Below are 16,173 nucleotides of genomic sequence, written 5' to 3'. Positions count from 1 at the left end.
GCCAAGATTCAAGCCCTAGTAGCTGCGCGTGCCCACACATACACACACAATAAGTACAGTTAAGCAAAATGAAATTTTTAAGCAAATACACTTTAACACTTTTGAAATTGTATGTTTTGTTTTGTTTTGCAGAATGAATTTAGAGCTTTAAAACTTGGGCTGGGAGTATGGCTTATTGGTAGAGTGCTTGCCTAATAACATGAAGCCCTGGGTTTGATTCCTCAGTACCACATGAACAGAAAAAGCTAAAAGTGGTGCTGTGGTTCAAGTGGTAGAGACTAGCCTTGAGCCAAAAGAAGGCCAGGGAAGTGCCCAAGCTGAGTTCAAGCCCCAGGACTGGCATAAAAAAATTTTTTTTGATGGTTAACCAGGAATAGGGTGTATGTAATTCCAGTTATGAGGAAGGCTGAGGCCTAAGTATCACTATTTTAAGGCCAACCTAAGCTACAAAATGAGACTATCTCAAAAAGAGAAAAAAAATATGTATGTAGGTATGTATGTATATATGTATGTGCAATTGAAAAGGCAATATCAAATGAGAAAACAAACACAAAGAAAACTCAAAATTGCTGCAACAGTGATTAATCCATTTTGATAAATTTTATGTTATAAAAAGGATTTATCTAATCAGATGCATATACTATTAAATACAATCTTTGCTAGGCACTATTTAGCTGAACATATGCAGCCTAAAATTGTAGAAATGTTGGGGTTGTCATTATTACAAGAGCCAGCAGAGGGCAGCTGGAAAGACATCGTTTAGCTGCGCAGGGAAAAATAAAATGAAGATCTTTCAAGCGCAAAAAAAAATAGGAAGGCAATAAACCGACCAAAACCAAAAACTCGGTCAGTTCTAAATCTTAGTACTAAATTTAATCTGGAAGCACTTGCCAAGAGACCCACATGAAAACGTTACATTGATATTTTTGGAAAAGTAGTAAGTTACTGGGCTGTTTCCAAGAGAGGCAGAGCCTTGGCTTCAGAGTTCCTGAGCTGTTCACTGACTGTGCCAGAACAGCTGACTTCCCACAGCTTATGCTTTAGCATCTCAGCAACAGAGGCCCTGAAGCGGGCTTGGAACTTTTTACTAATTAGGACATAAAGGATGGGGTTCAAGCAACTATGGAGGAATGCCAGACCAGTGGAGAGGGGGAGTCCAGCCTGCAGCAGGGGGTAGAAGTAGCTATTGTGATGAATGGTGAGCTCCAAAATGCTGAAAAGGTGATAAGGAGTCCAGCAAATCAAAAAAGCCATGACTACAGCTAGGATTGTCCAGAAATGCATACTGGACATCAAGATGCTTCGCTTCTTCACTTTGCAGATGAGACATAGGTAACAAACGCTCATCGTTAGCAAAGGGAAGAGGTAGCCAACAATAAATTTCATCCAGGTGAGAACATGGTGTCTCATCAAGGTGAGATTAGTGTCATGCTCATGGAATTTATTATAGCAAAGAGTGCTATTATTGACCTCCACTGTGTCCCGGAAATACAGGGCAGGACCACTAATTAGAGAGGCTAAAAGCCAGATTAATATAATAACAACCAAGCAGTTCTTCAAGGTTCGGTACCGTTGAGACAAAGCAGGATGGATTAAATGAATGTAGCGGTCCAGGTTGATGGCTGTCAGGAAAAAAACACTAGAAAGCATATTCAGCTGGGCAATGAAGGAATTGGCCTTGCACAACCAAATGCCAAAGGGCCAATGGAAATTCATGGCTACATAGGAAATGTACAGGGGCAGGAAGAGAACAAATACGAAGTCTGCAATGGCCAGATTGAGGAACCAGAGCGTGGTAACTGTCTTCTTCCACTTGAATCCTGTGAGCCAAATGACCATGGCATTTCCTGGAATTCCCAGAACAAATGCTAAGCCACACAACACCAGGGAGACCCATTGAACAGCGCCCAGGTAGACTTTCTCCTCCAAATCTGGCTCTGGGAAGGGATAGTCCACGTAATCGGGATAGTACTCATACTCTTCAAATGCTTCTAGATCTTCCATGACTTGAGAGGTAGAGAAATAGGAAATCTCTAGAAGCAAAATTGAAAAGGAAAAAAGTTCAACAAAAGAGAACAAAAACATTAAAAAGTATTTTATCTTTGAACAAGTTATGGTGCACACACATATATATGTACTGAAGCATGAACTCAGGGCCTGGGATCTGTTCCCTAGCTTTTTTTTTTTTTGCCAGACCTGGGTCTTAAACTCAGTACCTGAGCACTGTCCCTGGCTTGTTTTTCCTCAAGGCTAGCACTGTATCACTTGAGCCACAGCATCACTTGTGGCTTTTTCTATATATGTGGTGCTGAGAAATAGAACCCAAGGCTTCATGTGTATGAGGCAAACACTCTACCACTAGGCCATATTCCCAGCATCTCCCCCCAGCTATTTTGCCCAAGGCTGATGCTCTACCACTTGAACCACAGCTCCACTTCCAGTTTTTTTCATGGTTATTTGGAGATAAGACTCTCTTGGACTTTTCCTGCCCAAGCTGGCTTTGCACCCAAGATCTCCTGAGTGGCTAGAATTCCACCAGAGGAATCTTAATTTTTTTTGTTGTTTTGTTTTGTTTTACTTGGAGCTGGTGGAGTAGCCTGCTTAACAAGCATGAGGCTCTGAGTTCAAATCAAATCTGAAAGAAAAAAAAATCCTCTGGCATCAGTACCTTACTTGTAACATTAACTTCACTGAAGGCTGAGATACAGAGGACTGCAGTTTGAGGACAGCATAGGCAGAAAGGTCTGTGACACTCCATCTCCAAAATAACCAGCAAAAAGCTGAGATGGAAGCTTGGCTTATGAGATAGAGCACCAGTCTATCAAGCTCAAGGCCCTGAGTGCAAACTGCAGCATGGCCTGAAATGGGGAGGCCCCAGAAAAGCAACCAGAACAAGCTTTGTTTCAAACCAAGGTTCATTTATTGAGTAAAATGACTGGCCCAGGCTAACTCAGCTCTGGAGTGAGTAGCCCCGAATCTCAGTAGCAAGGGGTTTATAAAGGCAAGCAAGCTGATTCACAGGAGCAGAATTTAGTAGTTAATGTTTAAAGCAAGTGAGCCAGCAAGCACTTTACAGAAGCCACAAGGTCACTGTTAGCTCTATCTTAACAATGAACAGGTATGGTCATCTGTTTTTCTCCCTTTGTTTTGCAGCTGCAGTCTATCACTCTTTGGGGGAGGCAGATTCCCACAAGGCAATTTAGTGATAAGTCAGGTGGGCCATTTTAGCCTGCCCGGTGTTTACAGGAGTTATAATTACAAAATTCCTTGAAAGCAAGGTGTGACTAGGATAGGTGAAAATGGTGCAGGTTTAAGAACTACTTATTTTAGACAGTAAAACTCTAGGCACCCCAGTCCTAGGGCAACTTAGGAATCCATGCTCATGCTTCATTTCACTCTGCCCTTTTCTTTTTGCCAGATTAAATCTTTAGTCTGAGTCAACTTCAGCACTGTATACCGGGTTGTAGTTTGTTCACAGTACCATAAGTTTTACAGCCTGGATCCTATTTTTAACACACTGTGTAATGGCATTAATAACACAAGGCCCAACTAATAATGCTACAAGTAATAGGACTTTGGGTCTAGCCAGGACAGAGAGCAAGGTTGTTAACCCGGGGGACCAATTAAAAAGACTCTACTAATTCTTGTCTCTCTCTTATTCTTTTTTGTACTATAGCTAGCTAGACTGTCCTTGATCACACCAGAGTTGTTGGTGTAAAAGCAACATGTTTCTCTTAAAGCCATACAGAATCCTCCTTGTTTTAGGAACAATAAATCGAATCCTCAGTCGTTTTGCAGTAAGACTGTCTCTTCTCAGCTTCCTCTTAAGTTATATTATCAACCTAAGTTATGGAAAAAAATGGAAATACTTGCTCCTATCTCTACATAATAATGTGGCTCAGGATTCAAGTAGTTACAGACATTTACATGAGGAGATCTTTCTGGTTTATATTTAGATAACATCACACAAGTCCCTTAACCTCACAGATACAGATAAACATAGAGAATAGTTTCACATTAATGCACCAATCCTGACCCTATTTATATTATAGCTAACTTGATTACATACCAACTTCACTCATAAGCTCCAATTTTAAGACATACTCATACCATTTGCTACATACTCAAACTTTCTGGGCATTGTCTTCCTCGCTTCTAACATCCCAAATCCTTTCTAACTTGAGCCATCACAGTGACTGGTTTCAATATTCTGTGGTAATTGAAGACCATCCTTACCTTTCAAATCTCTTTCTTATCTAGAGGAAACCATTTTTGTTTCTTCAGTCCTTTTCCCAAGGATTTCTTTATTAACTTTCTGCTTTCTTTACATTTGCTCAACCTTGAGCTTCATTGCAGCTTGAGTTTAAGACTGCCTACATTTTTCTTATGGCTTGTGGAACCAGGTTTATCGCAGAACTGCATCAAGGCAATTTACTGTGACTCCACCCACAGCTGCTGGGGAGAGCAAAGATGAGACAGGACCAGTCTGGTGGGCCTGCTGCTCCTAAGCTTGCACCCAGAAAGAAACAGGTTACTATTATATCAGAGTCTACTATCATGAGGACGTTACTTATTTAAAGTGGATTTCTCCAGTTTCCTGTGCCTTGAAGTGCCTAAGGTTGGCCAGTTATATCCAAAATTCTTTATAGAGCCAGCCAACTGCAGTCAATTTGGAGGAGTAGGAATGTTACCACAGAAAGAATGTCCCTCCAAAATCTTAATTTCAGCAGTTTCAAAGCAGCCTTCCACCAGGAATCAGCTACATGTAATGGAGTCTTGTTTGCTTTTACCACGGTAGAGGTGGTCAGGATGAAGATGTAGATTCCTCCAGACTGTCAGGCCGTCCTTGATCTTAACCCAAATGGAATGGGCAGGGGCAGTGGCAGCGACACTAATAGCATGTCACATCTTCTGCTGGGTTGCCTGCAACTTTCTGCACAGACTGGTTAAAGAAGCTTAACCGAAGGCCTGACTTTAGTGAAATCTCTTAATATTTTCCTGGTTGCCTTTTAAAGTACATTAGCTTTTGCAGGCTGGCACCCTACTCATTTTGAAGACAGCTTTAGGCAGTGACACTTGGGTAATTTTACCAGGGTGATAACTTTTATTAACAAGATATTTTAAAATAAGGCAAGGATTTTCTAGGCAGACATAGGTTTGGCCTGAAACCACCTCTCAAAGGTGCAGTCTCTATTCTTGTACACTTGTTACCACTGTTTTCCATGCCTCTAATTTATCCTGCCTCATTTTCCAAAAAATGGTTCTTGTCCCTTGATCTTAAAGGGGAACTGATGGGAAAAGATCGTCCATCTTCTGTAACTTCTTCAGCCTGACTCAGGAGCGCTGACCCTACCTAGCCAGGAACCTATAACCTTAGCCTACTTTACCAAGGGGTTGCCAGGATTAGATGTCCATTAGGAGCTTTACTCCAAACTGGAAATTACATACAACAGTTAACTTTTAACAACTGCACAGACCCTTTTTGAGCTACAGCAATGTAGCCTTTTAACATTTTGGTTTGCAAAAGCAGTTTCCTGGCATCCCGGGGAAATTGATCTTTGATGACCTAATAATGCCTAAATTACCTTTGCAGGCTTTAGACAGATCTCAATAAGGACATGATCTCAGGTCTACAAACCTTTTTTTTTTTTAAATAAATGAATTTATGTGGCTGGTGTCAGCCCCAAATTACCTAAGTCTACCATCAGGCTTCCACACAGTTTAGGATGGAGTTGGCCCACACTCAGGATAGAAGTCTGAGTTTCCATTAAGCCAGTACTAATCAACCTTTTAAAGAAAACTCTCAGTGTTCTGAGAGTACCTTGGGAGAAGACATTCTGATTTCCCAATCCTTTTGGGGTCTCACAGGTTGGATTTTCAGGCTCTCATACAGGAGGTTGGGATTTTTAAACTATCCACCCCATTTGACAACCTTAGCTTTACTACCCATTATCACAGATGACTGGCAAGATCCTGCCCAGTTATTTAGTAGACAGACATGGGCATCAGAAAGCTATGCTTTCAAACTATTCTATGACCTCCTGGCTCTGATGACCTTTGAAGGGCCAAGCACAAGTGACTCTAGGATCTGACACCATCTTTGCCATCCCAGCAGTGGCTTACTGCTTCTGGATGCTCCATCACTTTGTCCCAGGAATGACTTTTCCATGCTGGGATAAATGCATCTTTTGCATTTCCCTTGGTCAGTTGCTGGACTTGGACTCGGCCTGAGTGCTGTCTATCAGCTCTCCAGCTCAAGGCTAGCACTCTGCCATTTTGAGCCTCAGAACAACTCAGAGCACTCTGCTGGCTGATTAGAGACCAAGACTCTCACAGGGTCCTTTCTCTGCCTGGGCTGGCCATGAACCCCAAGATTTCAGATCAATGAGTCTTTCAAAAGGCCACTTTGCTCCAATTAAAAGCAACAAGGCGGTCCACACAGAAGGAGTTTTGAAGCATGATCTTACCTGGAACTTTTTAAGGGCCAAAGTTACATCTGACAAACTTGTAATAATTGTCTGTCCTTCTCTGTGGGCCTGCTGGAAACGATTACAAAAACCTATAGGCAAACTGGAATATCAACTGAACAATCATTTTTGCAGTCCTAACTTTCCTTTTTCCAATTTGAACAACTTTACTTCTAATTGTTTTTCTAGAAATCCTTTCTTGATTTTTGAAACTTTTTTTTTAACTAACTTCTGCTTTAACACTTACATTTTAGCTTTCAATTGCTTTTGAAGAACTCTCAAACCTAGAAGCACTAGGCGCATCCCACTGCCTCCGGGTGGCTCATTTTAAAAGGGCCATTTTTTTCCCCCTACAGTCTGAGTTACTGTCTAGAACACCTCAGAACTCAAATGACAGTTTTTCCTTAATGCAAGAATTTACAAGCACCAGATTTACAAGCACAAGAATCCAGACTTAGCGTCTTTTCCCTTTTTAAAAAATTGTAAACTAGCACAGAAATCAAATTACATTATACAAATAAACTTTTTTAACCCTCGTTTTAAAACGCTTTCAATTCTTAATACATCCCAAGGGGTAGTTTTAGAAATACCAACCAACTCATTCATTTTTTACCATCTGGTTTCCTGTGTCCACCTGAAAGGAAAAGATACAGGACAAAGAAAGGCCTCCACTGACCTGTCCTACAGAATGTGCATGTACCCATTTTACTCCTAGGGGCTTGATGAACTGCCTTTGGGCCAGCTCTTTTACTCACCAGTGTTGCCCAAACCTGGGTCCACCAGAAGAGGTTCCACGAACGTGAAGTCCGGGGCTAAGGAATGTCTCTCAGAGGCCTTCCCCTGGGGTCACCTCACGGACTCTTCCCTTTTGGTAGAGAGCCAAAGCTGGAGCTGGGGGGTCTTCTCCAAGAGATGGAGATCTATCTCACTGAGGCCTCCATCTGAAATGGAGCCACCCCCCCAAAAAACAACCAGACCACACTTTGTTTCAAACCAAGGTTCATTTATTGAGTAAAATGACTGGCCCAAGCTAACTCAGCTCTGGAGTGAGTAGCCCCGAATCTCAGTAGCAAGGGGTTTATAAAGGCAAGCAAGCTGATTCACAGGAGCAGAATTTAGTAGTTAATGTTTAAAGCAAGTGAGCCAGCAAGCACTTCACAGAAGCCACAAGGTCACTGTTAGCTCTATCTTAACAATGAACAGGTATGGTCATCTGTTTTTCTCCCTTTGTTTTGCAGCTGCAGTCTATCACTCTTTGGGGGAGGCAGATTCGCACAAGGCAATTTAGTGATAAGTCAGGTGGGCCATTCTAGCCTGCCCGGTGTTTACAGGAGTTATAATTACAAAATTCCTTGAAAGCAACGTGTGACTAGGATAGGCGAAAATGGTGCAGGTTTAAGAACTACTTATTTTAGACAGTAAAACTCTAGGCACCCCAGTCCTAGGGCAATTTAGGAATCCGTGCTCAAGATTCATTTCAGGCCAAATAAAACACTCAAAACATATACATATGTTATTTCTGCAATATTCAAAATAAAGTGGAAAAGATAAATAATCTATTCATTTCATGGAGCTATAATCATTTTTAATTGGCAAATACATAGTAAAAATTGGCTTAGTAAAGAGGTCAAAACATATTGTGTTGCTCACAAGCTTGTCAAACTGAACTATCACTGAATTCATTATCTTAACTAAAAGCCTTTTGAGGAATCTGTAAGTGCATAATTACTAAAACAAAAGCAACTCAAAGCTTCTTCCAAGACCCAGGCAACATGGTTTTGTTCTTCAACATTCCACACAAATGCCACTTTTCCTTGTAACCATTTCATGGCACTACCTGCCTGCAGATAATTATGATCATAGCTATAATTATTATAAATAATTGTGTGGTTGTGAATTTAGTAGCCACTGGGCATGGATAGTCTAATTTGATCCTCAGAGATGTTAGGCATTCAGTACTATGTCTCAATTTCAAGAAAGGATGCAAGGCCAGGTACCCATGGCTCAGGCCTGTAGGCTGAGATCTGAGGATCACATTTCAAAACCAGCCAGGGGCAGGAAAGGCCCAGAGACTCTTTATCTCCAATTAACCACCAGAAAACTTGAAGTGACCCTGTGGCTCAAAGTGGTAGAGTGTTATCCTTGAGCTGAAGAGCTCAGGGACAGTACCTAGGCCCGGAGTTCAAGACCTACAACCAACAAAAGAAGAAGGAAGGAAGGAGGGAGGGGAGGGGAGGGGAGGGGAGGGAAGGGAAGGGAGAAGGAAGGAAGGGAGGGAGGGAGAGAGGGAGGGAGGGAGGAGGGGTGCAGAAGCTTAGAGAAGCTTGGTGAATTGTCCAGGCAGGAGCACACAACCTGCTGTGCAGTGTCAGGCTATGGAATGACATCTGCTGGCCCCAGCTGGTAAACCACTGCAGCGTCCCTCTCCTTTCTTCCCTCTCTCCACCCTCCCAAGCACTAGCCTCACATGTCTCTCATCACACTTAACACTCTATATTGACATTGATGTATTTTTAATTTCCCCCCTACCAGGCTGTGAACTTGTAGGAAATAATGGCTCTTATCTTTGTGCCCTACAGGGCCTCATACAAGTTGGAATATATCACAGATACTTAACGTTTGCTTAACAACTGATTGGTTCTGAAAGGTATCCTATTCAGAACCAAAGATAATGTAAACGCTTCAGGAGAATATTTGAGAGTTTACCCCAAGCCCATGCTGCTGCCAGAGCTCTATAACCTTGACCTGTAGTTAGTTTGACTCCTTGTGTTATTCTGCTGGACACCAAATGCTCTCTCCAAGTAAGCAAGAACTGGCTTATTTATTACTGTTATTATTTGTTATTATTATATGGATAAGGTCTATCATGTCCTAGGCTTTCCTTAAATTCATGATCCTCCTGCTGAAATTATAAGCATATATTATACCCAGCTGGCTTCTGTCTCGCTTCTCCCTGGGTCTTACTTTTACTCTTTCATTCCATCTGGTCTCCTACCCTCCCCAGTAGCAAATCCCTCGCAGCTTACATTCAAACTCCTCTGTCTTGGTTTTCTACCTGTGTGCTAGAAAACTTTTACTCTCCTGGTGCTGAGGTTCTTTTAGGCTATTAGTAATTATGTAAACAAATGACCCAGGTGATAAAACTCTCACCTGTGAACAGAAGGAACCTCATTCCCCACACAAAGAAGAGCCAAGGAAACCTCCTAAGAGCTCACACTAGTCTCCTCATGAACATCCTGAGCCTCCCTCTTCCACACTCAATTCCAATTCAGCTTGGGGAGAATGAAAATGGCAAGACCTGCTGAAGGACACCAGACTCTTCTTCCTAATTTATATGTGTGTGTGTACACGCACATCCACTGGTACTGGAGGCTTAGACTCAGGACCAGGGAGTTGTCCTTTAGCTTTTTCACTCAAGGCTGGTACAGCGTCACTTCCAGCTTTTTCCTGGTTAATTGTAGACAAAAGTCTCCCAGACTTTCTTTCCCAGGCTGGCTTTAAACTATGATCCACAGATCTCACCTTTCCAGGTAGTTAGGATTACAGGTGTTAGCCACTGTGCAGCACAGCTTCTGGTTCTCTTGAGGTGAGCCCAGGGAATACCTTAAAGATGAATAAAGGAATTTTCTGAACATAATTCCTTCAAACAGAAACCAAAGAGGCTCCTAATCTTCTAGAAAACAGATGAATAGATCCAGAGACCAGTTCAGGCTTGGAGAAAAACTTCAGTAGTTGTTGGATGCTACCCAGCTGAATAGTGCAAGATGAATACAAGCTAGGCATTCTATCACTCAGGGCCAGTGTGTTTGCAAGGTGTTGATAGTGAGGGTAGGGACATGATGAAGAGAAAAGAAAGACAGAGTTCAGCAACTAGCTACAAATGTTTGAGCAGTCACAGCTAACCCTGGAGGGTATATTCTTATTGAATGATTATACCTTGTTTATATATTGCTTTACAGTGTCCAGGTTCTTGCAGATCTAATTAAGTTTCCAAACCTCACTTAGACTTACCCAAGTATCTGGAGACTATCCGTTTCCTAGGTAACAAGGCACCATAAAATATGCGACCCATGCAGTAGAAGATAACAGTCTTATTGTCTCAGTCAGAAGGTTAGAAATATGAAATCAAGGCTGTCTCATATTCTGCAGTAGTGAGGAAAATCAGCATCAGGCTTCTTGCTTATCTTTTGCTGGGCCACTGGAGAACTGACATTCCCTGATTTGTATTTTCCCAGTCTCTCCCTCTCCCTCTCCCTCTCTCTCTCCTTCCCTCTTACCCCCCCCCCCCCCCCCCGGTGCTAGTATTAGGGCTTGAACTGAGAACGGGCACTGGCTCTAAGATTTCTCACTCATGGCTGCATTTAGCCACTTGAGCCACAGCTCCATTTCCAGCTTTTTGCTGGTTAATTAAAGAGTCTCACAGACTTTCCTGCTTGGGCTGGCTTTGAACCTGCATTCTCAGACATCAACTTCCTAAGTAGCTAGGGTTACAGGCATGAGCCACAGGCACCAAGCTTATGTTCCCAATTTGTGCTTCATTTTTTGAGTGACATTCTTTCATATGTTGTATGTTATGAGTCCAAATTTGTTCCCGTACTAATCAAGGTGACCACAACTTCTGAACTGTTTTCCCTGTTTTTGTTTTTTGTTTTGTTTTGAGATAGGGAGGGTATCACTGTGTAGCCAAGGCTAGCTTTGAACTGGAGATTCTTCTTGTTTTAGCCCTTGAATGCTGGGATTACAGGTGTGTGCCACAGTGCTTGGTACCATGTCTAAATCTGGTCACTCATTCAGCAAATACTTTTAAAGTGCCTAAATATGCCAGGCACTATTTTATATGGTTGGGACTCTTCATTAAGTAAGACAAATATAAGCCAGGTGCTGGTGGCTCACACCTGTAATCCTAGTTACTCAGGAGGCTGAGATCTGAGGATTGTGGTTCAAAGCCAGCCCAGGCAGGAAAGTCCATGAGACTCTTATCTACAATTAACCACCAGAAAACTGGAAATGGCACTGTGGATCAAGTGGTAGAGTGCCAGCCTTAAGCTGAAGAGCTCAGGGACAGTACCCAGGCCCAGAGTTCAAGCCCCATGACTGACCAAAAAAAAAAAAAAAAAAAAAGACACATATTTCGTCTCTCTTAGATTTTAGATTGCAGCAGGCAGAGATAGACAGTAAAGCACAAACACAGTAAGAGAAGTAAATTAAAAGATGTTAAAAGTTGGTGTTTTAGAAAAAAATGAAAAATGACAGGGCAAAGAGGATATTCATTCATTTAGTGCCAGTATTGGGGCTTGGAGCTGTATCTGAGCTCTATCCCTTAGCTTCCTGCTCCCCCAAAGCTGGTGTATGCTCTACCACTTGAGCCACCGTCCACTTCTAGCTTTTTGCTGGAAGATAAGATTGGCTATAAAAGTCACATGCACTTTCCTACCCAGGTCTCTAAGGCTCTGAACCACAATCCTCAGATCTCAGCTTCCTGAGTAGCAGTGATAACAAGTTTGAGCCACCAGCACCCAGCTTTTCATCCCTTATTACTCTCAAAAGCTATACTAGGGCTGGGAATATGGCCTAGTGGCAAGTGTGCTTGCCTCCTACACATGAAGCTCTGAATTCCATTCCCCAGCACCACATATATGGAAAACGGCCAGAAGGGGCGCTGTGGCTCAAGTGGCAGAGTGTTAGCCTTGAGCGGGAAGAAGCCAGGGATGGTGCTCAGGCCCTGAGTCCAAGGCCCAGGACTGGCCAAAAAAAAAAAAAAAAAATAGCTATACTAGTGGTTCTCAACTAAAGTCCATTTTGCCTTTCAAAGGATATTGGGCAATGTCTGGAGACTGGTTGTCAAGACAGGCATGGCGGGTATGTGCTACTGCCATCTAGTGGGAAGAGTTGGGGACTGCTCCTAAATACCCTATAATGGACAGCCATGCCACAAGAATTGGCTAATTTAAAAATGTCAGTGAGGCAAAGCTAAGAAGCCCTGATTCATGCATATTGAGCTCAGTTTGAACCCCTTGCTTGTATTTCGTTAGAGCAGAAGCTCCTCTTTTCCAGTGGGTGCTCTCACTTCGGAGCCCTCCTGGCTCAGTTTGGTCTGGTCCATCCAACTACCTAGCAACCATGCTTCATAGATAGTGCGAACTGTTGGTTTGTGTGTTTAACTTGACTGAAATGGTATTCCAAATGTTTGATGTAGATGCTAATATTTAAACACTGGGAAAGTTCACAAAAAGATTTTTTAGTGTCTCCTGGTGCTTTATATTATCTGGGTGTAAATTTCCTCTGGCAGCATTCGAATTCCATTTTAGACAGGCTATACATGTAATCTCTTATTTGCTCTCATCAGCTCCAGGTCTGAATCACTTACAGTATCTTCCAAGATGCTGTATGCAATTGAATTTGCAATCTGTAGAAGCACTGTGCTTTGTATACAGTTAAGAAATAAAGTTGATTTAAAAAATTAAGACTGAGCAGGGCACCCCTCACCCCCTGGTGGCTTTTGCCTAGAATCCTAGCTACTCAGGAAGCTGGGATTTGAGGATTATGGTTCAAAGCCAGCCCAGGCAGATAACTGCATAAGGCACTTATCTACAATTAACCAGCAAAAATCCAGAAGTGGAGCTATATCTCAAGAGGTAGAGACTAAACTTGAGCAGAAAAGCTCAGAGACAGTGCCTTTGCCCTAAGTTCAGAATACACACACATACACACTGTACACATATGAGAAACTTCAATTTCATTCCAAGTGAACATGGGGTTGACAAAGAAATCTCTCTGCATTTTTATAACTGAAGGTTTATAGACAGGTCTTTAAAAACTATTAAAAAGTAGAAAATAAGCCAGGTACTAGTGGTTCATGACTGTTATTTTAACAGGAAGATAAGATTTGAGAATTAAGGTTTGAAGCCAGCCCAGGAAGGAAAGTCTGTGAGACTCTTACGTCCAATTAACCATCACCAAACCTGAAGTGGAGGTGTGTTTTGGGGGTTGGGGAGCTTTAGCCTTGAGCAAAAAAGCAAAGCAAGAGTATAAGACTCAGCCGGGTACAGGTGTCTCAAAGCTGTAATACTAGCTAAGTGAAAGGCTTAGACCCAAAGAACCTGGTTCAAAGCCAGCCTGGGCAGGATAAAGTCCATGAGCCTCTTATCTCCAATAAACTACTTAGAAAAGCCAGAAGTGGTGCTGTGGCTCAAGTGGTAGAGTGCTAGCCTTGAGCCAAAGAAGCTCAGGGACAGAGCCCAGGCCCTGAATTCAAGCTCCACAATGAGCACACACCCACGCACAGGAGTATGAGGCTTTGAGTTCAAGCCCTACTACTGGCATACAACAAAATCAATAACAACAAAACCCCTTGGACACTGGTAGTATTACATACCTATAATCTTAGGACTACAGAGGATGAGGCAGGAGGATCATACAATCAGGGCCAGGTTGGGCAACATAGTGAGATATTGTCACACACAAAAAAAACACCCAACCACCAAAAACCTCTTACTTGACTTATATGACTGTAAACCCTCTGTAATCACCTTTATAATCACAATAAAAACCTTTTAAAAACTGAAAATGAACAAAAATTGGAAGCTGCCAAGATATAGCTCAGTGGTAGAGCACTTGCCCAGCATGTGTGAGGTCCTAGGTTTTATCTACACCACCTCCAAAAAACACAACAAAACCCTAAAACAAATAATAATGGATGCAGTAGCTCTTGCCTGTAATCCTAGTTGCTCAGAAGGGTGATATCTGAAGGATTGTAGTTCAAGACCATCCAAGGAAAGAGGGAGGGAAAGAAGGAAGGAAGGGAAGGAAGGAAGGGAAGGAAGGAAGGAAGGAGGAAAGGAAGGAGGAAAGAAAGGAAGAAGGGAAGGAGGGGGAGGGAGGAATTCTGCAAACCCTCTTTTTACTAATAAAATGTTGGGGGCTGGGAATATGGCCTAGTGGTAGAGTGCTTGCCTCATATGCACGAAGCCCTGGGTTCGATTCCTCAGCACCACATATACAGAAAACGGCCAGAAGTGGCGCTGTGGCTCAAGTGGTAGAGTGCTAACCTTGAGCAAAAAAAAAAAAAAGCCAGGGACAGTGCTCAGGCCCTGAGTTCAACCCCCAGGACTGGCAAAAAAAACCCAACCTAATAAAATGTTGGGTACAGGTGTGTACAATGACAGATGCAGGAAGTATAAATAGGAGGATCACAATCTGGGCTGGTCCAGGCAAAAAGTACAATTGAAAATGACAACAAAGAGGGCTGAGGACATGGGTCAAGCATTTAGTGCCTGCCTAGGCAGATAGTCCTAAGGGCAAGCCCTACCACCAACAAAATAAATAAGTGAATTAAAGATTTTTTCATAAGTGTCATGGGGCTGGGCCCATGATGGCAGGTGGTGTGAGCCTGTAGACCCAGCTACTCAGGAGGCTGAGGCAGGAGGATTACTTGAACCCAAAAGTTCTCCTATGTCTAAATAAGAGAAACAGCAAAAAACTTACTCTTCTATATAACCCATCACATTGTATTATACTTTTTTCTTTTTGCCAGTCCTGGGCCTTGGACTCAGGGCCTGAGCACTGTCCCTGGCTTCTCTTTTGCTCAAGGCTAGCACTCTACCACTTGAGCCACAGTGCCACTTCTGGCCGTTTTTTATATATGTGGTGCTGGGGAATCTAACCCAGGGCTTCATGTATACAAGACAAGCACTCTTGCCACTAGGCCATATTCCCAGCCCCTGTATTGTACTTGTATTATACTTCTCTACTTACTTTTGGTGCAATCAACAAGAGAAAGGCACAAATGATATAGGTAAATGGAATTTTTTTTTCAATTTAGCCAATTGGAGATAGATATAATAATACACAACACACACATTCGTGCATGTATGCATAAAACTTTTTTATGGAGGGCTGGGGATATGGCCTAGTGGCAAGAGTGCTTGCCTTGTATACATGAAGCCCTGGTTCAATTCCCCAGCACCACATATGTAGAAAACAGCCAGAAGTGGCGCTGTGGCTCAAGTGGCAGAATACTAGCCTTGAGCAAAAGGAAGCCAGGGACAGTGCTCAGGCCCTGAGTCCAAGCCCCAGGACTGGCCAAAAAAACAACAACACTTTTTTATGGTACTTGGGTTTGCACTCAGGGTCTTGAGCATTCTTGACCAAAGTAAGCATTCTACTACTACTCCAGTCCCGCATGTTCTTATTATCTGGGGGGTGGTGGGAGGTGTGAATGAAGTCTCAGAAGTGGACTAGAGGGATTTGCTCTATGCGCAATAGAAAGCAGCCATGTTGAACCATGGGCAGACTAGGTCTTTAAGCTTCAGTTTAGAGGATGTCTTATCTCTAATTATTAACTATGGCCAAGAGGTCTTTTCTGAGTTTGGAAGAGCATAGTAACAATGTTGGAGTGAGGTTTTTGATGACTGAAGATAGAAAGTAGCTACTGTGTCTTCAACCCTATGTTCTGCTGAAAGGCCAAGAAATAATTCTGACTGAAAAAAAGACTAATAAAGATATTCATAATCATAAAATCTGAGAGTAGCCACTCAAATAACTGACAGGCTGCATTGTGGACATGGATATATGTAGGTCTACCCAAATCTATTGCTTCAATAATACGCAGTGTAGAGCCAAATTCAGAGAACCATCCATGAAGTCAGTGGTTTCGTTTCCGAAGAATGCAAAGTGAATATTTACTTCAGGGACTCAGCTGCTGTGA

At 42.5% G+C, this 16,173-nt stretch overlaps 1 protein-coding gene across 1 annotated transcript in view; it reads right to left on the bottom strand.

The window, feature by feature from the left end:
• Nucleotides 1-663: 663 nt before the first annotated feature.
• Nucleotides 664-16,173, bottom strand: part of Cmklr2 (chemerin chemokine-like receptor 2) — a 56,000-nt gene continuing 40,490 nt past the window's right edge. The window contains exon 3 of the mRNA XM_048344195.1: nucleotides 664-2,033. Coding sequence (XP_048200152.1) covers nucleotides 943-2,004 — 1,062 coding nt within the window. The 5' untranslated portion in view covers nucleotides 2,005-2,033 and the 3' untranslated portion in view covers nucleotides 664-942. The remainder of the gene's footprint in view (nucleotides 2,034-16,173) is intronic.

This window comes from Perognathus longimembris, chromosome 4, assembly GCF_023159225.1.
Source record: "Perognathus longimembris pacificus isolate PPM17 chromosome 4, ASM2315922v1, whole genome shotgun sequence".
Taxonomy (NCBI): Eukaryota; Metazoa; Chordata; class Mammalia; order Rodentia; family Heteromyidae; genus Perognathus; species Perognathus longimembris.
Note: the sequence above shows the minus strand (reverse complement) of the source record. Positions and strands in the feature narration are given on the sequence as shown.